The sequence below is a fragment of the Hemiscyllium ocellatum genome, chromosome 37 (genome assembly GCF_020745735.1).
Source record: "Hemiscyllium ocellatum isolate sHemOce1 chromosome 37, sHemOce1.pat.X.cur, whole genome shotgun sequence".
NCBI classification, from domain to species: Eukaryota; Metazoa; Chordata; class Chondrichthyes; order Orectolobiformes; family Hemiscylliidae; genus Hemiscyllium; species Hemiscyllium ocellatum.
Window position 1 is genome coordinate 35,862,616 of NC_083437.1, and position 19,095 is coordinate 35,881,710.

Genomic DNA, 19,095 nt, shown 5'->3' on the forward strand with positions numbered 1-19,095 from the left:
ACACTGATGATCATTGCACGCTAATGAAACTATTTTTATGATCAATCTATTTTTTATTCTCTTGGGACCATGCTACAATCCTCAAATGTATGAAGGAATAATTTAGAATGCAAAAATGAATATGTTGATGTTCATTGCAAGGGGTGCTCCTAATTCCTACATTCATACGTTCACCTGCCAGTCCATTTTCGAACATACATTTGATTTTTTTCTTGACAATGCAAAAATTTGTTTGATCAGAAACTCATAAAATCTAAAAATCACAAAACACCAGGTCATAGTCCAACAGGTTTATTTGGAGGTATAAGCTTTCGGAGGGCTGCTCTTTCATTAGGTAGCTAGTGGGGCAGGATCATAGGACACAGAATTTATAGCAAGAGATCAAAGTACTATACAACTGATGTAATGTTCTAAAATGTAATATGGCTTTTGTTTGGGTTGCTAATTATGGTAAAATAGAAATTCCTCCACAGGATTTCTTAGTAAAATAAAGAAACTAAAACCCAATTCCTTCAAAAGACTGATTGCACATTACATTTGTATTTAGTGGAGAAAGAATTTCCAAATCAAATTAGTGCTGCAATATTCATTCAGAACCTGGAGATTGCACATATTAGTTTGGAGAATTAAAATCCCAATCTGGCTTCTGCAACATTACAAATACTCTCACAATGGTCATATTCTCCATTTGTTCCCCATCACTGGTTGGCCTTTAACTGGGCCATTTCAGAGGGAAATTGAATGTTAACCGTATTGCTGGAGTCCGGAGTTATATGTTGGTCAGACCAGGTAAGGTAGGCACAGTCCCTTCCTTAAGACATAAGTGAACCATGTGGGTTTTTATGATAATTGACAATGGTTTCAGACTCACTATTAGACTAACTTTGATGAGTATCAGGAAGATAGGGGTTCTCAAAGGAAAAAGTGAATATTAATTCACTCATCTCTCCCATGGAGTTTTATTTCTTATGAAGCAAAAACATTCCCAGATCATTCCATAAATGTGATTTTCTTCAGACCATCTAATGACACAAAGCTTGATTTGCTTCTTTGTCATAGAAGGAGCAAAATGTTATTCAATAACAAGGTCAGAGCTGAAAATGTGTTGCTGGAAAGGCGCAGCAGGTTAGGCAGCATCCAAGGAGCAGGAGAATCGACGTTTCGGGCATGAGCCCTTCTTCAGGAATCTGCTCCTGCTCCTTGGATGCTGCCTGACCTGCTGCGCTTTTCCAGCAACACATTTTCAGCTCTGATCTCCAGCATCTGCAGTCCTCACTTTCTCCAACACCAAGGTCACTACTGTCTCTGACACTGAAATCATCTGCCTCCATGCAAGGTCAATATTGCACAAAGTGCTAGCCTGCTAAAACTTTCCTTTAATAGTTTTCATGCACAGTACAGGTGCTTCCTTCCTATTCAACCTATAATCTGGTCAAATCATACAGTATCAGAGAACTGTTACAGTATAGGAAGAGGCCATTCAGCCCAACATACCTGCACCAGTTCTATTATCTAGAGCCAATCTCCTGCCTTTCTCCCCCACATCCCTGCACATCATGTCTATCCAAATAATCATCCAATGCCCTCTTGAATGTCTCACTTGAAGAATGAAGATTCAGTGGGTATTGGCAAAGGAGCAAGCTCATGAAGAAACAAAGACAAAAGAACATGAGCCATTTAGGGTCACAGATTTTGCTTGTGTTCTCCTTTCAAATACTGGTGGGCAGTCTTTCTTTATCCAACATTTTCTCTTTTTGATTAAGAGTGCCAACATTTATATCCTTCACCTTTTATCTCTGAGAATGGGAAAGTCTGTGGCTAAAATTTTGCAAGTTCTCCGGAGGTAGGTTGGGAGAGCTGGTAAAATAGCAACAGAAGTAATTGGGAGGAAAGGCCTAGACCTTCCCACTACTCTAGGACACTTTCCGACTGTGCGAAAATCTAACCCGTAACATTAAATCATTCATCCTAGTATGATGTACTCTCTAGATACAATCTAATTTTGTCAAACATAATCTATATTAACATCACTGAATGTTTCTCAGAGCCCTGTGGACATTGTATGAAAATTTCACCACCCACTATTCACAGAGGAGACATTCCACTATTAAGCACGCACTGACGAGAAAATCTTTTGGATGTCATTCAGATAGTAGTCTAAACATACTGCGTTGCAAATTACACAGTGAACTATTAGTTATAAAATGAGTAGAAGCTTTGGTGCAACTATTTAAACTTCCCTGTCCTGAAACTACTCCAAATAATTTTATCTGACTAAATATTAATGAAATGTTTTCTTAGTTCATTTGAATTCTTACAATACAAGTCTTCCCCCATGTTTGTCATCGCTGTTTTCAGTACAGTCTTCATCAAGTTGTATGTATTAGCTGTGGAGAACTTGGGTCTTTTTCTGATAACTATCAATACATATCAACACATTTTTAAGTAGATTTAGTGGTTTTGAATCAAAATCTCACTAGCAATGTGGTTGTGTTCCAATAAGGCCTATAAAGCATTTCCTTTCATTAAATTCATCTCTTGTTGCAAAGGAATGGGATAACGCACAATTATAATAAAGAAAATAAAAAGTGTGCAAGCAGGTCAAACAGTGTCTGTAAACATCTAAGTCAATGATTCATCTAGTTACTCCTCACCAGGGCTCTCCTAAACTATGAATGCATACCCGAAACAGTAGCTGATCATCTCTTCTTCCACTTGTTAATGGACTTGTTATCTATTGCAGTAGAATTTTGGTTCCTGTTCTTTGCAAAGTTGAATTGCAATGAGCCAAATGGTCATTTGAGTGGTGTGAACAGATCTGGACACCTCAGGAAGCATAGATTGACCTTGGAGGAAGTACAACGTAGGCTTACAAGAATGATATCTGGACTTCCAGGGATGAATTTATGAAGAGAGATTATACAAATTAGGCCTGTTTTCTCTAGAATTTAGAAGGCCAAAGGTGATTGGGTGGATAAAGATAAACCATTTCCTTTGGTTGGCAATTCAAGAATTAGGAGGCATAATTTAAACGTTAGGGCCAGACTATTCAGGAGAGATGTTATGACTTCTACACACAAAGGATGGTAAAGGTTTGGAACTTTGTTCCACAAATGGCAATGGATGCTGGATCAGTTGTTAATTTTAAATTTGAGGTAGATTTTTTTTTTGTTGAGCAAAGGTAATAAGGGATAAGGGCCAAAGGCAGGCATATGGCTATGCTATGATCTCATTGGATGGTGGAACAGGCCTATCAAACCGGCAGACAAAGGAGGCGCGGTAGTAGTTTGGCGCACCAACCTTTACACCGCTGAGGCTAAACGCCAGCTCGCGGACACCTCCTCCTACTGCCCCTTTGACCATGACCCCACCTCCCACCACCAAACCATCAAGTCCCAGATCATCCGTAACCTCATCATCTCAGGGGACCTTCCATCCACTGCCTCCAACCTCATAGTCCCAAAACCCTCCACTGCCCGTTTCTACCTCCTGCCCAAAATCCACAAATCTGACTGCCCCGGCCGACCCATTGTCTCAACCTGCTCCTGCCCCACCGAACTCATCTCTGCATACATTGACACGGTCCTGTCCCCCTTAGAGCAAGAACTCCCCACCTACGTTCGGGACAATACCCACGCCCTCCACCTCCTCCATGATTTTCGCTTCCCCGCTCCCCAACGCCTTGTCTTCACTATGGACATCCAGTCCCTATACACCTCCATGCCCCATCACGAAGGACTCAAAAGCCCGCTTCTTTCTTTCCCGCCAAACCAACCAGTACACTTCCACTGACACCCTCCTTCGACTGACTGAACTGGTCCTCACTCTGAACAACTTCTCTTTCCAATCCTCCCACTTCCTCCAAACCAAAGGAGTAGCCATGGGCACTCGCATGGGCCCCAGCTACGCCTACCTCATCATAGGATATGTGGAACAGTTCATCTTCCGCAGCTACACTGGCACCACCCCACACCTTTTCCTCCACTACATTGATGACCGTATCGGCGCTGCCTCGTGCTCCCACGAGGAGGTTGAACAGTTCATTCACTTTACCAACACCTTCCACCCTGACCTCAAATTTACCTGGACCATCTCAGACTCCTCCCTCCCCTTCCTAGACCTCTCCATTTCTATCTCGGGCGACCGAATCAACACAGACATTTACTATAAACCAACCAACTCCCACAGCTACCAAGACTACATCTCCTCCCACCCTGCCCCCTGTAAAAACGCCATCCCATATTTCCAATTCATTCGTTTCCGCTGCATCTGCTCCCAGGAGGACCAGTTCCAATACCGAACAACCCAGATGGCCTCCTTCTTCAAAGACCGCAATTTCCCCCCGGACGTGATCGATGATGCGCTCCACCACATCTCCTCCACTTGCCGCTCCTCCGCCCTTGAGATCCGCCTCTCCAATCACCACCAGGACAGAACCCCACTGGTCCTCACCTACCACCTCACCAACCTCCATATATATCATATCATCTGTCGTAATTTCTGCCACCTCCAAACGGACCCCACCACCAGGGATATATTTCCCTCCCTTCCCCTATCAGCGTTCCAAAAAGACCACTCCCTCCATGACTCCCTTGTCAGGTCCACACTCCCCACCAACCCAACCTCCACTCCTTGCAACCGCAAGAAATGCAAAACTTGCGCCCACACCTCCCCCTTACTTGCCGCCAAGGCCCCAAGGGATCCTTCCATATCCACCACAAATTCACCTACACCTCCACACACATCATTTACTGCATCCGCTGCACCCGATGTGGGAAGACAGGCCGCCTACTTGCGGAACGTTTCAGAGAACACCTCTGGGACACCCACACCAACCAACCCAACCACCCCGTGGCTCAACACTTCAACTCCCCCTCCCACTCGATCAAGGACATGCAGGTCCTTGGATTCCTCCATCGCCAGACCATAGCAACACGACACCTACAGGAAGAGCGCCTCATCTTCCGCGTAGGAACCCTCCAACTACAAGGGATGAACTCAGATTTCTCCAGTTTCCTCATTTCCCCTCCCCCCACCTTGTCTCAGTCCCAACCCTTGAACTCAGCACCATCTTCCTAACCTGCAATCTTCTTCCTGACCTCTCCGCCCCCACCCCCACTCCAGCCTATCACCCTCACCTTAACCTCCTTCCACCTATTGCATTTCCAACGCCCCTTCCCCAAGTCCCTCCTCCCTACCTTTTATCTTAGCCTGCTTGGCACACTCTCCTCATTCCTGAAGAAGGGCTCATACCCGAAATGTCGATTCACCTGCTCCTTGGATGCTGCCTGACCTGCTGCGCTTTTCCAGCAACACATTTTCAGCTCTGAGGGGCTGAATGTCCTACTTCTATTCCTATGTCATCCTTGCTTTATCTCAAGTAAGGGGAACATAATCTAAATGGGCAGCGAGGAGCACTGAATCTTTCAAAGTACAATGTAGCATTTTCCATTTCTGATTGTGAATGGCTATTCAGCTCCAGATGACTGCAAATGAACGGTAAGGTGATGTGATTCTGCTGTATGTGGACTCATGGGAAAAAATACATATACCCGGTGAAAAAGTAACTTACCTTCCCTGGCGAGAAGGATGTTACAGAATGTAACAAGATGTACATATGACTCTAGTGATGCTCATTTGCACTCACAACCTGATATCACATGAGGAGTAATGGCTTGCATGGTATTGTTTACTGAAGTGCATGCCCAGATAGTACACATGATATCACAATAAGAGAGATGAGGGATTTTTTTTTTAAAAGAAATTCATTCATGGTATCTTTTACTTGAAACAAATAATAAAACATTAGAGCTCTTTCTGACAGGAAACATTCAACACATTTTGTTCCTGGCATCACCAGATCTTCAACAACTTCTTAAAAACAATTCTGTCCAGAAACATTTCTCACCAACAATTTCTGCCCTCACACCTGATTAGATTAGATTACTTAGTGTGGAAACAGGCCCTTCGGCCCAACAAGCCCACACCGACCTGCTAAAGCAGCAACCCACCCATACCCCTACATTTACCCTTTACCTAACACTACGGGCAATTTAGCATGGCCAATTCACCTGACCCACACATCTTTGGACTGTGGGAGGAAACCGGAGCACCTGGAGGAAACCCACGCAGACACGAGGAGAATGTGCAAACTCCACACAGTCAGTCGCCTGAGTCGGGAATTGAACCCGGGTCTCAGACGCTGAGAGGCAGCAGTGCTAACCACAGTGCCACCGTGCCGCCCCATCTAGCTCAGCAAGAAGCTTAAATCCCTTCCTGTAAAGTATCCATGCTGATGTAAGCGATCATTTTAACTCCTGTGCTTCATTTCTTGTTTTAACCACAGAAATCCCCACAGTAGGTCAATTAATTAATCCATCCATTCATTAGTCAGGAGGTGAGAACAGGATTTTGCATATCAGGATGGAATCATTCTGAAAATAAGGTAAATGATGTAGGTGATGTGGGGAATGGGTGAGATTCAAAATCTTTTTAATCGGAGAAGACAGTGTAAGGTTTCCTCTTTGGGCCTGGAGGAGTACAGTGTGATTATATTGCTTCACAAGAATTTTTAAAAAATCTTTTAAGGTTTGTTGATACTAATTGACTCAAATTATACCGTCAGATTTTGCTGGTGGACATCAACTTATTTTAATTGAATCATTAAGGCAAGGGATAAATGGATGAAGAGCTTTGACTGATGGAATATTTTGAAATGAGACTGCTGGGACACTGGTAGGTTTTGAGGCAGACATATGCAATGCTGCATTCTGTAAAAACATCTACATTCAAGCATAGTGGTTCAGTAGTTAGCACTGCTGCCCTCACAGCATCAGGGACCCGGGTTCAATTCTACCCTCAGGCAACCGAGAGGAGTTTGCATGTTCTTCCAGTGCCTGCATGTGGTTGCTCTGGTTTCCTCCCACAGTCCAAAGATATACAAGTTAAGTGGATTAGCCATGGGAAATGCAGGGCTACAGCAATTGGATGGGTTGGCCTTTGGAAGGTTGGAATGGACTTGATGGGCTGCATGACCTGCTTCCACACTATAGGGATTTTATGATTCTAAGCAGAAGATTCATGTCTAGCTTCATACTTCAGCATCGGGTTCATTTAACAGTAGAGGGCTTGTGCCTGAAACGTCAACTCTCCTGCTCCTCGGAGGCTGCCTGACTTGCTCTGCTTTGCCAGCGCCATACTTTTCAACTCTTATTTAACAGTGGGTCCAGCAATTTATGTGACTTTGCAGTTCCTTCTATAAATTGAATCAGGGGCAATAAAGCCCTGCGGTTGCTGACATAGGCGCAAAGGTGACTGGAAATACCGACTACACGGTTTAACCTCCTGACCTTACCCAATCTATTCAGCCCGTTGGACAGGGATAAAAGCATCCCCTATTTATTTTATTCTTTATTAAAAAAATCAACAGTTTAAAAAAAATTGAATTTTTATACTAAAGTACGATTTTCTGCTGAACAGAAAGATGTTCAGTTGCAAAATACTCAGGCTGCCAACAGATAATAATGATGTTCAGAGACATAGCCCAGTAGCAGGAAGGAATTATTTCAAAACTAATTACAGAATGAGCAAATGATTCCAACCTCACAGCCATGTGGGGGGAGTGAAAGGGAATAAAACAGCGTTTAGATAGCAGATTCCCTTGTCACAGTTCATCCCTGCTGTGGGTCTTGACCTGAATGCAGGTCACTTGTGCCCTGGGGTATGGATACAGCTAAACCTTTCCCAAACAAGCACTAAAGCAGTCATCCAGAAGTGTACGTGCACAGTCCCCAAGCAGCTGAGTCTTAGAGTAGTGCTGGACAGGGTCTGATTTCAGGCTAATCCCCTGCACGAGGATGGTGCATAGCGTACCAATGTCACAAGAGAAACGCACTTTAATATAAAATTAGGGCAAAGAAATATACTTTATTATAAAATTAGGGCAAGGGTTCTTGTGGTACAGTGGCAATGTCCCTACATCTGAGCCTGGGTTCAAGTTCCACCCACTCCATAGGTATGTAACATCTCTGAACAGTTTGATTAAAATATCTATAAAATCAAGGCAATGAACTGACTGTTTTTGGTCATATAATTAAATAAACAGATAAATCAGAGACTGTGGGAGAAAAGATGGTACTAATATTCTGACAGTACTTGAAATGTTGCACGTCCAACAGTATCTCACACTCTATGGTTTTATGTCTCTAGAAAACCACTACAGAATATGCTGGAGATCTCTGCATAGATTCCACCTATAACAAGTAGGAGCTATTTAACATCTTCAATTTAAGGTACTTTGATTTTGCAGAAGGCCTGTGGTCTGTGTTTCTAACACCCAAATCTGTTGTGGCTGATGTGAGGCCCCTTGAGATATCTGGTGGGTTTGCCATTAGCTTGCAACTGGTTGCACAATGTTAGTGCAGTAGCTGTCAGTTCCACTGGCGTAAGCCTTAAGGCAATACCATCATAACCTTCATTGTTTACAAAATACTTGGGAACAGAAATAACATAAGAAACGCAGACTTTGAGAAATGATAAAGTATGAAAAGTAATCCACAGCGCATCCGAGAAATCTCCAACATGCCTGGGGTAGATTAGCTCATGTTTGTATCTCACAATCCGTCACTCCCAGCACACACTTCCCACATACATGCCATTTCCTTGCATATTTGATAACATGTCACATACGTATCATAGGGAGAGGGATAGCATATGAATGAGTTCAGTATCTGGACATTGTACTTACTCTGGGATCTCGTTTGCAAGATGGCTTGAGAGTAGAGAAAACAAGGACATACATAAGAGACAAAACAGACACCACACCATGAGAAAACTGGGACAAGCACAAACCACTAGTTGAAGGAGAATTTTCAGCAACCAGATAAAACAAATGAAGGCAAGAAGGTTTTGGTACAGAAAAACTGCTTCATATTAAGATTTCTGTATGGATTGACCAGTTACATATGAAGACTTAAAGTGACACACATAGATTTAAGCATTGGAACAACACAAAAACAAGAGCCAAACTGCATGTTATTACAGTGAATCTTGACCTTTCTAACCTTAATTAACCTGGAATACTGTAGTATTTGAACCCTCCTCATTTTCAATACACAACTTATGTCAAATCTTCAAAGGTCTTCAGAGTTGCAGCTGCCTGTCGGGGTTAGCATCACCTTACAATAACTATTCTTTATGTTTGCTCATTAAAAGTGACCTTGAAAATAGATGTAAGCCCTCAGTCCCCAAAGAGAAAGTTCTAGTGAAAGTCGATCAACTTGTATGATACAAAAATCATACTCATATGGGAATTAGATATTGATTTCAAGATGTGTGCAAGCCAGGTCAAAGGCAAAAGCGCATACCTTGTCCCACTATCTTGTGAGAATTGTCTTCAAATAGTTAGATGTGTGTTGACAAAATGGTCTGAAATATTGATGGACAGGTTACCCAATACACCTCCATGTACATTAATAATGTTAATGTAGAGATTGGAGAATATTGGTCAGGTAGTGAATGGTGCAGAAATTTCCAAAATTAGGGCAAAAGTAAATTTCAAGTCAAGTTGGTATTTGATTATGTCAAGTATTGAACATTTTATCAACAGTTATTCATGTGCAAAGAACGTGACATACCTCCTTGTTACTGAATTGTGATATTCTATGAATGTCCGTCCATTAAACGCCACAGATTCACTCTCACCTGCAGACTTCTCTTCAAGCGCTACAGAAACAGGGGAAATTGTAGTCAAATTATAGTCAGCCATCACTTTTAGAATAAAGCTAAACACATAGCTTATAAACATCAAATGCTGAAGATTGCTTGATGAAGAGTCAAAGCTGAAAACGTGTTGCTGGTTAAAGCACAGCAGGTTAGGCAGCATCCAAGGAACAGAAGAGTCAACTAAACCTGAAATGTTAGTTTACTCTCTCTCCACAGATACTGCCTGACCAGCTGTGATCTCCAGCATTTGTTGTTTTCAATACAGATTCAGTACATCTGCAGTAATTTGTTCCTAAATACATGGCATAGTGCAAAAGTCCCATCAATGATATTTGGAACACATTTGTTTTCAAGTCTGAGCAGAAAGGTATACAATGTGAAATTTCACAACTGAGAGGCCTCATGTCATATTTTAAAGTGGCTAATGACACTATAGAATTTGCTTGCTGTCGTGTTTAGGTATAAGCTGAAATCTAGTCGACTTGTATCCTTAGTAACAAGAGGCTGACAAATTAGGCAACAGAGCCTGAGCTTAAAATAACAACAATCTAGTCTTGTCACTCTTAGACAAATCTCAAACTAGCGTCCCTGAACGAAAAGCCACAATTTGTGGGGCTTACAGTGTGATGTTCAATAAGTAGCAGCAAAAATCCTGCAGTCGACTAAATATGCAACTTGCACACTCAAGCATATCTATACAGCTCAGTAATTACCTTCCATCTGTCTCCTAAGTTTTAGGATGTATTAGTGGAATTTATTTCAAGGGATTTCCTAATGATGAAGCTAGCCACTACAGTGCCCGATACAGGACTGACTCATGTAAAGATGGAAAGTCCCAGATCTGATTCCGCTCCCCTATTATGTTGCATTAACTGAACTGCGTGACTATATCACATTAACTGCCCATAATAAAACTGGACTGGAGGGATGAGGTTGATTTTGTGGAGGTCATTTGGGGGTGGGGGAGAGGGTGAATAAACCGTCTGGGCTTTTCTATCCAACTATCTCCCTACGAAGGGAAGTGTCTTAGCAGAATCGATGTGTGGACATCCAATAAGCTGGTGAGGCACATCCTGTGCACACCCATGATAATGCATTGCCTGGCTCACCACAAACTATTGCCATTAGAGTGAAGTACTGCAGGTGACTAACACATCCAGTATCTTCAAAAGGAGCGCTGGAACGGAAATTATAACACACTGGCTGCTTCTGAATTTATATAATGAAATTCACAATTATTTAGCTGCTTATAGAATATTAAAATATTACAGTGTCTGCTTAGATCCACATATTGTCCAGTATTTACAAAGTTCTTGTAACTATACACATAAGGCAGATTTTTCATTACACTGTTTATTTAAGAGCATTTTTGTGGGTTTAACATTCTACACAAAACATTCTTTTACCGATATTATAAAGTGTTAATTCAGTTTCCAATAATGGCCTGGGTAAGTTTATCCAATGAGTTGACACAGCCTGGAGTGGCCCTGCTCTCTTTGTCTGTCTGTGCTGAGTTCAATGATCTATAATTGGGTACTGTCAGCACTGTGACTTGGGTAGCATTAAGCTTGACTTTGAATGACGAGATTTGGGGTTCAAATTGCACTCCAGGGCATGAGCACGAAAGTCGATGCTGATGCTCTGCTGCCATACAAAGGGAAAACCTCATTGATGGAGGTGCTCCCTTTCAGATACCTATCAAGCCAAGGATCTATCCAAAAAGCTCCTGTGGCACTATTTCAAAGAAACTTTGGACAGTTATCCCCTGTCCTGCCCAAACTTGATTATCTCAGTTGGCTGGACATAGGTTTACAATTGCAAGATGATACCAACATTGTGAGTTCAAGTCCAGTACTGGAGAAGGTCCCACCTCATCAAACTTCCCTTCTCTAAACTGAGCAGCCTGTAGTCATCTGGATATGATGTAGGCATCACTGGCTAGGCCAACACTTAATTGCCCGTCCCTAAGTGTCCAGAAGGCATTTAAAAATCAACCACATTGATGTGGATCTGGAGTCACGTAGGCCAAATCAGTAAGGATTGCAGTTTTCCTTCCCTTAAGGGAATTATTGAACCAGACGGTTTGTGATTGGCGCTAGATTAATGTAAGCCTTTTCTGTGACTGACCTCAGTCCTAAGCTAGAGATGAGGAGAATGAGTCAGTGATGCAATTTCTGGGGTGAAATCTTCCATGAGCAATGAGAGATCCTTGCAGATCCTTTTCAGGATCCTCCTCTGGAATTTGGTTCCACAGGAGCAGTGGAGATCCTTCCTGTCTGGAGCTGACAGCCAATCAGAGACAACAGCTCCTGCACTCAGCAGCGCAAAGGAGAAAGTTCAGGGCCTGCTGTTGAAAGTGCAACTCCAGAGTGTCCCAGGATGCAGAATCAGTGAAAATGACGTGTGAAATGTGGAAGGGTTTTACAAGGTGGGGTAGTGAGGAGAAGGGAGCAGGAAATACTGTACAGAAGCAAGGGTAAAGGAGGGGGATGTCTCTCAGTGACCACTCCCTGCCTGATGTCCATGCTGAATGAGTTCCCCTCCAAAAGTCTCCACCTCCACGCTCCCCCTAAACAGACACGCCCTCTTCCTCCTTCTGGGACAGCGACTGGCCTGCCTGATGCTGGATTAATTCCAGGATTCCTCGGTGGAGGAGTCCCTGAAGTGGTCTTTAACTAGCCATTATCTACAATTCAGGAGTGTAATTGTTTTGAAAAAGCATTCATGCCAGTGACTGAACCAGCATTTATTATCCAGAGGGCAGTTAAAAGTCAAGAGCATTGCTGTGGGTTTGGAGTCACATGTAAGTCAGAACAAGTAAGGATGGCAGATCTCCTTCCCTAGCGTGCATTAGGAAACAAATGGGTGTTCATAGGAATTAATGGTGGTTACTTGTTCATTATTCAACTAGCTTTTTATTTCCAGATAGTTATTCAGTTCAGATTTCACTATCTGCCAGGGTGGTATTCAAACGCATGCATCTGCCCGGGCTTCTTGATTACCGGTGGTCTGACATTACCACTGCGCTGCATCTTCCCCTTACTCTGCTGGTTTTGGATGTGTGGGTCCAACAACATGCCAGAAGCACACCACCATTCTGGGAAAGGCACTCGCTTAATTGGCACCTCAGCGTCCACTCCCTTTACCTCCAATGCACAGTGGCAGCAGTGTTAACTATCTACATGATATAGTGCTGCAAACCCCAAGCTTCTTTAGGCAGCACCTTCCAAACCCATCACCTTTACCATCCAGAAGGACAAGGAAAGTAGATATGTCAGAACACCACCACCACCTGCAAGTTCACCTCCAAGTCACTCACCATCCTGACTTAAGAATATATCAGCATTCCTTCACAGACACTGGATCCAAATTCTCTAACTCCCTCCCGAACAGCACTGTGGGTGTCCCTACACTGCAGGGACTGCGGCAGTTCAAGTCAGCAGCTCTTCTTCCAGGACAATTTGGGATTGGAAACAAATGCTGGCTTAGCCAGCAACACCTTCATTCTTTAGACATGTTTTAATGATTAGCAGTAGGTCAGGAAGGTCAACCATGAAACTTGCTGTTCAGACATGGGAAGGCAGTGGGAACTGGGTACACCAAACCATGGGGTATGACATTCCCACCTCCTATCTCGCGAACTCCAGAAACACAAGATTTCATCCTTGATCACAATAAGGTGGCTGTTGGAAATGTGCGGAAGTTGATTTTAAGCTTTATGCTTTGTGTAGATGATGAACCTCTCCTAATCCATTGTCAAAGCTCACAAACACAATAACAAGTCCGTACCTTAAAGAGGTAAGTAACAGATGAAACAGATAAACAATGGCCAGATTTTCACATGAAACACAATTACCTTTTTCACACTGTGATCCTGAGAAGCCACGCTGGCACATGCAATCATATTCCCCGAGTTTTGGACTACAGATTCCGCCATTGCGGCACGGATTACGCCTTGCTGTGCAGGGATGAGAGCGGTAATTGGAGATCTCCATTGCCTTTCTAATATTTTCTTTCTTAAGCAGTGGAATAGATTTTATTGAAAGCTAAGAGCAAAGAGAAAAGCAATTAGGAAACAATCACCAATTCTGAAACTCAGGAAAAATACAAAAAGCACTCATTTGATTCAGCCATTTTGTTTTGATGAATTTAGTTTCAAAAATTCAAGATTACTTTTATTTCCAACGAAACAAACTCAATCCATAATCTGAATCAATTTTTGTTCAGAGTTGGAGAAGGAGAATGGGCACCAGATGCAATCTCGTGCAGCTTGTTATCTACTTCCTCACCTCGGCTCTGAAAATGGGAACCAATCAACACGAAGGGAATAGACTCCTTTTCAAATTGGGGTTAGACAGCAGGTTCCCAATGGTGAAGAGCCAGAGAAGCCCCAGTACGCTCAGATTAGCAACTCCATTGGCTGAACAGGCGGAGGTTGTTAGTCTGAAGATGGGGAGGGGGCCACTTTCTTTTTTTTAAACTTTTACACACCCACAGTGGCCCGTTCTTGATCTTGGATGGGAAACTCAACCATATAATGGCCAGAAGGTGAGGTGTGGTCCAGAGTCTGTTACGGACGCAGGAATCACATGGACGCCCACTGTTCCTGCCCTAACTCTATTGTGTTGGCCATCACTCATGCAGATTGCCCATATTGATGACTGGAACTCCCAACTGATGCAAGATTGTGGCCTTCGTTGGGCCTCCCTCTTGACAACTTGTATCATAACTCCATCAACCCACCTTCTTTTTGTAATCTGTAATAGCTCTGCCTTACAAAAGTCTAACAGTCTCAGTTCTGGAATGTTCCATTGATCTCCCATCTGAGCATCTTTCCTCAGAAAGCATATTCACGATTTCTACGACTCTTCCATGAAGAAATCCTCCTGACACCATCCCAAGAGACCTATGCATGATTTCAATGTTATCCTCATTAATCAAAATCTTTGCAAAATGGAATGCCATTCAAACTGGTGAATCTCCACCTGACCACCATCTTGTACTGCATTTGAAGGTGGGATTGTTGGATGGAGACAGAATTGCTGCCATTGTTGGGCACAGTTAAGGAAAGAGGCAGAGTTAAGGCGGCATGGTGGCTCAGCGGTGAGCACTGTTGTCTCAGGGTCCCAGGTTCAATTTCAGCCTCAGGTGACTGTCTGTGTGGAGTTTGCACATTCTCCCCGTGTCCGTGTGGTTTTCCTCCGGGTGCTCCGGTTTCTTCCCCAGTCCAAAGATGTGCAGGTCAGGTGAATTAGCCATGCTAAATTGCCCATAGTGCGAGGGGAATTAGAGCGAAATGGGTCTGGGTGGGTTACTGTTCAGAAGATTGGTTGGGCCGAAGGGCCTGTTTCCACACTGTAGGGAATCTAATCTCTAATCAAGACAGGAATATAATTTTGGAGGGAATAATTTCAAAACAGAAAACCGAGGTGTATTAACTAGACACTGTGCACCAAAGGAAAATAAAATGCCAGCTCTTGATGCTCACTGCGCCAAGTCTTGCTTTTTACTCAAGCCAAATTGATCAGAAAGCACTATTTACACTTAAAATTCAAGATGCATTTTCAATATATATCTTCAACATAATTAACAGAACATTCTCATAACAAATTAAAAACTGGATAATGGGCAGTACGAATACTAAGAAAATGGATAAATGATGAGATTAAGTCTTGGAGAGGGGACAAGGCTAATTAGCACAAACATCTCATGGTTTTTAACCAGTGCTCTGTCCCCAGTTTTTCAGGCTGCTAAAGTTTCTCGTTCTGTTTACCTTCTGAATTGCTCCTTTAAATCCAGAGGTGATGGCAGCTGCACGGGCAAACTCATTGAACTCCGATGCTCCACCTACATACAAGGCTTCCTTGAGGTTCAATGCTGTGTGCGGGGTCTTGGGATGAAGAACATCTTTTATTTAATGACACGATCAGGCTCAGATGATATTTGTCTGAATAATTATACATCAATAATTAAGCCAGCAGCCAATGTGGCATAATATTTCAACGTAAAGTCAGTCTGTCAATGTAATAATAAGGTTTTACACTGGTGGGTATTTTATTTTGTTAAAGCTGCATTACCACAAAAGTCATACACCAAGGGCTTTTTATTTCTCAGTCACTTGCAGTAACAGGCTAAATTGGTTATTTTGAAGTGGACAGACTGACTTTAAGCTTCAGTACTGTTATTTGGGATATAAATTTATAACAATGGTGTGACAAACTACTTAAAGGTATGAAGTGATGAGAAAGGGGTGTTGTTGATATTGTTTGTGGAGGAGGCTTGGGCTGAAAAACAAGTTTTTCTGAACAAAGGCCAAATACAGATCATGGATAGAAAGAATAAATGCAAAAAAACCTCAGTGTACTGGAATTGAAACAATGATATTCCAGCTGAACCAACATCTCTGATTCACACTACACTATTGTAGTCTGTTTCTGATTACAAGTTTGTTTTAAAAAGGAAGAAATGCTACTTACCACATTTCAGCTAAAGGTTTAGATTTTGAAAGGAAAATATTTAATTATAATAGCCTTAAAAAAAAGGAACTTTTTTGAAATAAAAGGAGCTGCAGATTTTGGAAATCAGTAACATAAACAAAAACTGTACTTCCTCTCGACAGATGCTGCTGTGTTTTTCCAGCAATATCTGTTTTTGATAAATTTGATAATATCCAAGTACAGAACCGCTGACATGATTTGAAACAAAAGTAGAAATTGTTGGTGAAACTCAGCAAGTCTGGCCACATCTTTGGAGAGAAAACACAGAGTTGACATTTAAATCCCAGTGACCTTTCCTCAGAAATCTTTCTCAAAACACACAATCATTTGTGTCAGATGCTAATGAATCTACAGCGATGACAAATAAATCCTTTTCACATTCCCCTGTTCTGAAGGAGGGTCACTGGACCTGAAATGCTAACTCTGCCTTCTCTCTGCAGATGCTGTGAGATCTGCTGAGTTTCTCTCTTTTTTGTTTCTGATCTCCAGCACCCGCAGTTCTTTGGTTATACCTGCTGGAGTGACTTGTTGCTTCTCAGGAAGATCCTCATTCAATCCTTTCTGCTGAGCTACCATTCTACCCTCCCCAAAAAGACTGTTGTTAAAGTCTAAAAAATACCAATGAACAGCTGGTGTCTGTGTCTAAAGTTTTGGATCAGGTCACGTCTGTGACTTGTTCAAACTTGTATATATTTAAAATAGAGTCCTTCACATGACAAAAACAGAAATCCAACCGCAAGTGTCCTTACTAATTAACAGTGAACACTTATGGATGTTCTGGAGTATTTGCCTTCTGTTCATACTCAATCTTTATGGTTCAACTGTCAGGCGTGAACACAGGCTAACGGGCAGAGCAAAGGCTCAACTGTGTTCCCATTTAATTTATTTGTGACCGATCATATTTTCATTGGGGAAGTGGTGTCTTTTTCTCGTTTTCACTGGTCTTTGTGATACTGAACGCAAAACGTGGCCTTTGAAATTCTCTCTCAAAAAACATGATCATTTGTATCACATACTAATGAATATATTGCCAGCCATGACAAATAAATCCCTTTCACAATCCCCGTCAAGTGCTGCGATGAATGTGTAACCAGAAACAGACCGCGGGTAGTGATTTGAGCTCATGTGTGCCAAATGAGAATGCAAGACAAGATTAAATATGCATGAGATGAATGAATAATGTCAAACAAATTCAGTAAAAGCCTCATGAGGAAAAACACACACAAACCAGTACACACAAGCAATGTAATGACACACTTATCAGGTTAGTGGTGATCTTGCTTGTTTATAAAGATGTACATTAAAGTAAAGTACCTTTAATAGAGATTACCACAGGCACTTCAGTTTCTAAATGCACAGAACAGGACTGTACATTTATAAAAGCTAGTTTAGATTTGAATATTCTAATGAAATCTTAATGATTGATAAGTTATTACAGATTATGAAATTCACATTGAAATGCTAAATATGGAGTTGAGTATTTCAAAAATTCACAGCTTGAATTTTCCACACATTTCCCATCCCACTGCTTTCTTTCTTCAAAACAATTTTGACATTTAATTGGGCCCTCAATCCACTGATTCGATCATTATTTGTATAATTAGAAGTTTTACTTATAGAGTTTTAAAACTGATCCAGAAAAAGTCTCAGAGAACATTGGAAGGCACACAGCAGTTCTGCCAGAGGCCTGGTTTGGAAGCAGAAATGGAGTTAAAGTTTTGAGTCCAATATGATACTTCTTCAGGTGAATTCTCTCACCACAGATGCTGACAGACCTGCTGAGTTTGTCCAGCATTTTCTGTGTTCCAGATTTTCAGCATTCACAGGTATTACTGAAGATCAATCAAGCCAGGGCTGACAATGTTAGGATAAATATTCTCTTTTTTTTGGTTCATATTAAGTTTGTATTGTTTTAAAAGAACCGTTTGTTTAAATTTAATGGGAATATAAACCAACAAGAATATTTTACATGTCTGTAATTTTTTTATGGCTAGTGTCTGATTCAAGAATAAAATATGGATAAACTAAAGTTTAAATTTAAATTAATCCAACAGCCATTGCTCAATTACATGTTGTGTAAAAGTCATCAAATTAGACAAATCCAAAGTTTTACTCTCATTGTTGTTATGTCTTTGGCTCCTGCTCTTGCTGAAAGGTCAGCTTATCAAGACAAGAAGAAAATAAAATGGAATAATGGGCTTTATTTTTCTTTTATAGAATTCACCAATAATATATTTTTCAACAATTAGCATTTTATTTTGGACAATCAGCAGATTCTCTTTCCTTGTATTCATGTAATATTGTTCTATATTTTTACTTCATTTCATTTCAGAAGGAAATCTCAGACACTTTGTCCTTGTGAACTTGATATAAAGCTAGTAAGCCAATGTCAGAACTCGTGTCATAATGAGAGATATATTGGTCTCGAACATTGACTAGGGGGTATGCGTTTAAGGTGAGAGGGGAAAGTTCAAAGGAGATGTAAGGGGCAAGTATTTTTTCACAGAATAATAGGAAACTGGAATCTGTTGCCAGGGGTGGTGGTGGAAGCAGGTGCAATTGGGGCATTTAAGGGACTTTGAGATAAGCACACAAATATACAAGGAATGGAGGGATATGGACCTAGGGCAGGCAGAAGGGATTAGTTTATTTGTCGTCATGTTTGGCACAACATTGTGGGCCAGAGGGTCCATTCATGTGCTGTACAAGTCTATCGTCTATGTATTAACTCTCTCCACAGGTGCTGCAAGACATTCCTTTGCTTTTATTGTGAGAATGTATGGACTTTGTGCCACCAAAATAAAACTTGCTGATCAATCTGTCAGTAGCAGAGGTGAATTTGCAGCACATTTGTTTATAAAGCTGTCACAGAGGT

At 41.7% G+C, this 19,095-nt stretch overlaps 1 protein-coding gene across 3 annotated transcripts in view; it reads right to left on the reverse strand.

Annotated features, from left to right (window-relative positions):
* The window catches only part of agrn (agrin), a 526,525-nt gene that overhangs the window by 14,013 nt on the left and 493,417 nt on the right, over nucleotides 1-19,095 (reverse strand). For all 3 annotated transcript variants that reach the window (XM_060852337.1, XM_060852336.1, XM_060852339.1), the window contains 3 exons: nucleotides 15,497-15,613; nucleotides 13,580-13,769; nucleotides 9,636-9,723 (listed from right to left, as the gene is read on the reverse strand). In XM_060852337.1, coding sequence (XP_060708320.1) covers nucleotides 9,636-9,723; nucleotides 13,580-13,769; nucleotides 15,497-15,613 — 395 coding nt within the window. The remainder of the gene's footprint in view (nucleotides 1-9,635; nucleotides 9,724-13,579; nucleotides 13,770-15,496; nucleotides 15,614-19,095) is intronic.